General features: G+C 57.7%; 1 protein-coding gene across 1 annotated transcript; it reads right to left on the bottom strand.

The window, feature by feature from the left end:
- Window positions 1-633: 633 nt before the first annotated feature.
- EIF4B (eukaryotic translation initiation factor 4B) lies at window positions 634-4,501 on the bottom strand (the record flags this gene model as incomplete). The annotated part of the gene is made up of 6 exons (XM_027632665.1): window positions 634-758; window positions 1,334-1,477; window positions 1,775-1,829; window positions 2,615-2,731; window positions 3,282-3,490; window positions 4,408-4,501. Coding segments are annotated over 6 exons (744 nt in total), but the record flags the coding sequence as incomplete, so codon positions are not given.
- Window positions 4,502-4,534: the final 33 nt, after the last annotated feature.

Raw genomic sequence — 4,534 nt, 5'->3', positions numbered from 1 at the left:
AGCCTGAGGAACACCGGGAATGAGCACGGACACACCCTGAGGAAAACCAGGATACACCTGGGAATGAGTACAGTCCCAGCCCATGGAAAACCGGGATACAGCCAGGAATGAGCACAGTCCCAGTCTGAGGAAAACTGGGAATGAGCACGGACACACCCCGAGGAAAACTGGGAATGAGCACGGACCCACCCTACGGAAAACCGGGAATGAGCACAGTCCCACTCTGAGGAAAACTGGGAATGAGCACAGTCCCACCCTAAGGAAAACTGGGAACATCCACGTTCCCACCCTAAAGAAAACCGGGAATGCAGCTGGGAATGAGCACAGTCCCAGCCTATGGAAAACTGGGAATGAGCACAGTCCCACCCTACGGAAAACTGGGATACACCCAGGAATGAGCACAGTCCCACTCTAAGGAAAAAAGGGAATGAGCACAAACCCACGCTACGGAAAACCGGGATACACCTGGGAATGATCACAGTCCCACCCTATGGAAAACTGGGAATGATCACAGTCCCATCCTAAGGAACACCGGGATGGATCCAGCCGGGAACGCCCACATTCCCACCCTGTAGGACACTGGAATTCCCTTGGGAATGTCCCATTCCTGTTCTCTCCCCCCCGGAATTCCCTTGGGAATGTCCCACCTCGGTCGTAGTCCCGGCTCCGGTCGTCGTAGCGATCCCGGCTCCCGAATCCTCGATCCATGTCCCGCCGGGGCCCATCCCGGTACCGGTCATCGTAACGATCCCGGTATCCTGGAACGGGAATGGGATCTGTGGGAATGGGCACGGGGACCCCACGGAAAACAGGGAACGCCGGCGCCGCTCCGGGTGGGAGAGGGGAGGCCCTGATTTTCCGGGAGCGAGATCCAGGTGGGAATAAAAGAGGGGGGGGTCAAGGTGGGAGCCAGGGAGGTCTGGGAATGAGGGAGATCCAGGTGGGAATGGATTCCAAGAATCACCAAACTCCAGGTGGGAACGAGCTCATGGAATGAAGGGGATCCAGGTGGGAATGAGCTCATTCATGGTGGGAATGGATTCCAGGAATCACTAAATTCCACGTGGGAATGAAGGAGATCCACGTGGGAATGAAGGAGATCCAGGTGGGAATGAAGAAGCTCCGTGTGGAAACAAGCTCATGGAATGAAGGGGATCCAGGTGGGAATGAAGGAGCTCCAGGTGGGAATGAAGGAGCTCCAGGCAGGAACGAGCTCCGTGCGGCTCCCGATCCAGATCCTGAACCCCCTCCCCCAGATCCCAGGCCCGGGCGCATTCCCAGGCTCCCGTGGGAAGCTCCATCCCTGTGGGAATGGTTCCCAGGGTTCACTCACTGTCCCCGAATCCGTCGTCCCCCCGGCGCGGCGGGAAGTCGTCGAAGGCGTCGGGAGCCGCCGGCCGAGCTCTCCAGTCGCTCTCCAACCGCTCCGAGTCCCGGAAACGGTCCCGGTCCCGCCCGAAACAGCGATCATCCCGGTCTGGGATCGTGGGAATGGGAATGGGAGGGGGAGGGGGAATGGGAATGGGAGGGGAGAGGGAATGGGAGGGGAGAGGGAGAGGGGAAAGAAAGAGAAATGGAAGAGGGAAAGTGAAAAGGAGGGAAAAGGGAGAGGGAACCTTCCCTTCCCAAACCTTCTTTTCCCTTCCCTTCCCTTCCCTTCCCAAACCTTCCCTTCCCTTCCCAAACCTTCTTTTCCCTTCCCAAACCTTCCCTTCCCAAACCTTCCCTTCCCTTCCCAAACCTTCCCAATCCCAATCCCAATCCCAACCCTCACCTTTATCCTGAGCTTGATCCGCCACATCCACTCGTATCCTTCTGTTCCCTAAAGACTGGGAAGGGCAGCAGGAACGGGAATGGGCTGGGAATTCCTTCCCAACATCCCGGCAAACCCTCCCCTCTCCCAGTGGGAGCCATTCCCCCTTTTCATGGGGAATGGGGTGGGTTTCCCCGGGATAGGATTCCTTGGGATGGGATTCCCCAAGATGGGATGACATTCCAGGCAAAGGATGGGATTCCTTGGGATGGGATTCCCTGGGATGGGATTCCCCAGGATAGGATGGGATTCTCTGGGATGGGATTCCAGGGATGGGATGGGATTCCCTGGCACAGGAATCCTTGGGATGGGATTCCCCAGGATGGGATTCCCTGGGATGGGATTCCCTGGGATGGGATTCCCCAGAATGGGATGGGATTTCTTGGGATGGGATTCCCTGGGATGAGAGGGGATTCCACACAATGGGATTCACAAGGATGGGATTCCGGGGACAGGATGGGATTCCCAGGGATGGGATGGGATTCCTTGGGATGGGATGGGATTCCTTGGGATGGGATTCCCCAGGATAGGATGGGATTCCAGGGATGTGATTCCCAGGGCTGTGATTCCCAGGATGGGATGGGATTCCTTGGGATGGGATGGAATTCCCAGGGCTGTGATTCTCAGGATAGGATGGGATTCCCCAGGCTGTGATTCCCAGGGATAGGATGGGATCCCTTGGGATGAGCTGTGATTCCCAGGATGGGATGGGATCCCTTGGGATAGGATGTGATTCCCCGGGCTGTGATTCCCAGGGATAGGATGGGATTCCAGGGATGAGCTGTGACTCCCAGGCCTCACCTCCTCGTTGAGGCTCAGGGCCTGGAAGAGGGAGTCGATGTCCTCGAATTCCGCGTATCCGAAGCCTTTCAAGCGCTCGGGGTTGGTCGGTTCCCGCGGGAGCCGCACGGCGCTGATCTGGGAACGGGGCAGGAAAACGGCCCTTGGGATCCCCTCGGGATCAGGGGGGAGGGAAAATGGCCCCTGGGATCCCCTCGGGATCAGGGATTCCCCGCGGGAACAGCAGGGGGGAAACCGGGATGGAGATCCAGGGATTGACTGAGGAGGTTCCTCGGGAATGTTCCTCACGCTCTGGGGCCTCCTAGAGTTGGGAATGCTGAGCCCAGAGCTGGGAATTCCACTTCAGGGGCTGGGAATGCTGAGCCCAGAGCCGGGAATTCTGCTCCAGGAGCTGGGAATTCCAACCTGAGAGGTGGGAATTCCACTTCAGGGGCTGGGAATGCCGAGCCCAGAGCTGGGAATTCTGCTTGGGGGGAGGGCTGGGAATGCTGACTCCAGAGCCGGGAATTCCAGTCTGGGAAGCGGCAACGCCACTCCCAGAGCTCGGAATGCCAACACCGGAACCGGAAACACCCTCCACGATCCGGGAACACCGCTCTGGGTGGGGGAGGGGGTTGGGAATTCCCGCCGTTCCCTCGCCATTCCCACCCTCCGGAAGGCGACTCACGTTGAGGCCTCGGAAGAAATCCTTGATGGACTCCTCAGTGACGTCGTAGGGCAGGTTTCCCAGGAATGCCGTGTACGGGGGGGATTTGGGGAGGCGGCTTCTGTCGATGTTGGGCTCGCGGGCGGCGCGCGGCGCCGTCGGCAGCAGCGTGCGGTCGATGGGCGGCCCCCGGTAAACGTCGTCGTCGTTGCTGTGCCACGTGGTGGAGGCTGCGGGGAGAGACGACGGTCAGGGAGGGACACAGCCCAGGAGGAGGGGACAGGAGTGAACTGGAGTGAACTGGAGTCAACCAGGGTCAGAAGGAGTCAACTGGAGTCAACTGACGTCAGAAAGAGTCAACCAGAATCAACCAGACACAATTGGATTCAGAAAGAGTCAACTGGAGTCAACCAGAGTCAACTGGAGTCAACTGGGGTCAGACAGAGTCAACTGCAGTCAACCAGAGTCAACTGTGTTCAGAAACAGTTAACTGGAGTCAACTGGAGTCAACCAGAGGCAACTGGGGTCAACCAGAGTCAACTGGAGTCAACTGGGTTCAGAAAGAGTCAACTGGAATCAACCAGAGTCAACTGTGTTGAGGAGTCAACTGGAGTCAACCGGAGTCAACTGGGTTCAAAAAGACTCAACTGGAGTCAACCAGAGGCAACTGGAGTCAACTGGTGTCAACCAGAGTCAATCAGAGCAACCAGAGGAAACTGGAAGCAACTGGAGTCAACTGGAGTCAGTAAGAGTCAACTGGAATCAACTGGAGTCAACTGGAGGAGTCAACTGGAGTCAGTAAGACTCAACTGGAGTCAACTGGAGTCAACTGGGTCAACTGAAGTCATCCAGAGTCAAGCGGAGTCAACTGGGTCAACCAGAGCCAACCAGAGGCAACTGGAGTCAACTGGCGTCAACTGGAGGCATCCCCCCCCAAACCCCCCCCCCATTCCCATCCTGGGAACAACAATTTGGGAGCCAGGAACACCATTCCATCCCAGGAACACCATTCCATCCCAGGAACACCATTCCCACCCCAGGAACACCGTTCCCATTGTCAGGAACACCATTCCATCCCAGGAACACTGTTCCCATTGCCTGGCCCACCATTCCCATTCCTGGGAATGCCGATCCCGGGATCTCTCACCATCGAGGTCATCGGTCTCGTCGGCCCAGCTGACGGGTTTGGGGATGAAGGTGGGGCCACCACCCCAAGCCCACCCCCCATTCCCATCCCAGGAACACCATTCCCATTGTTGGGACCACCATTCCCA

Source organism: Corapipo altera, unplaced genomic scaffold (assembly GCF_003945725.1).
Source record: "Corapipo altera isolate COAL_440 unplaced genomic scaffold, ASM394572v1 60632, whole genome shotgun sequence".
Classification (NCBI taxonomy): domain Eukaryota; kingdom Metazoa; phylum Chordata; class Aves; order Passeriformes; family Pipridae; genus Corapipo; species Corapipo altera.
This window is presented reverse-complemented; position numbering and strand designations above follow the sequence as displayed.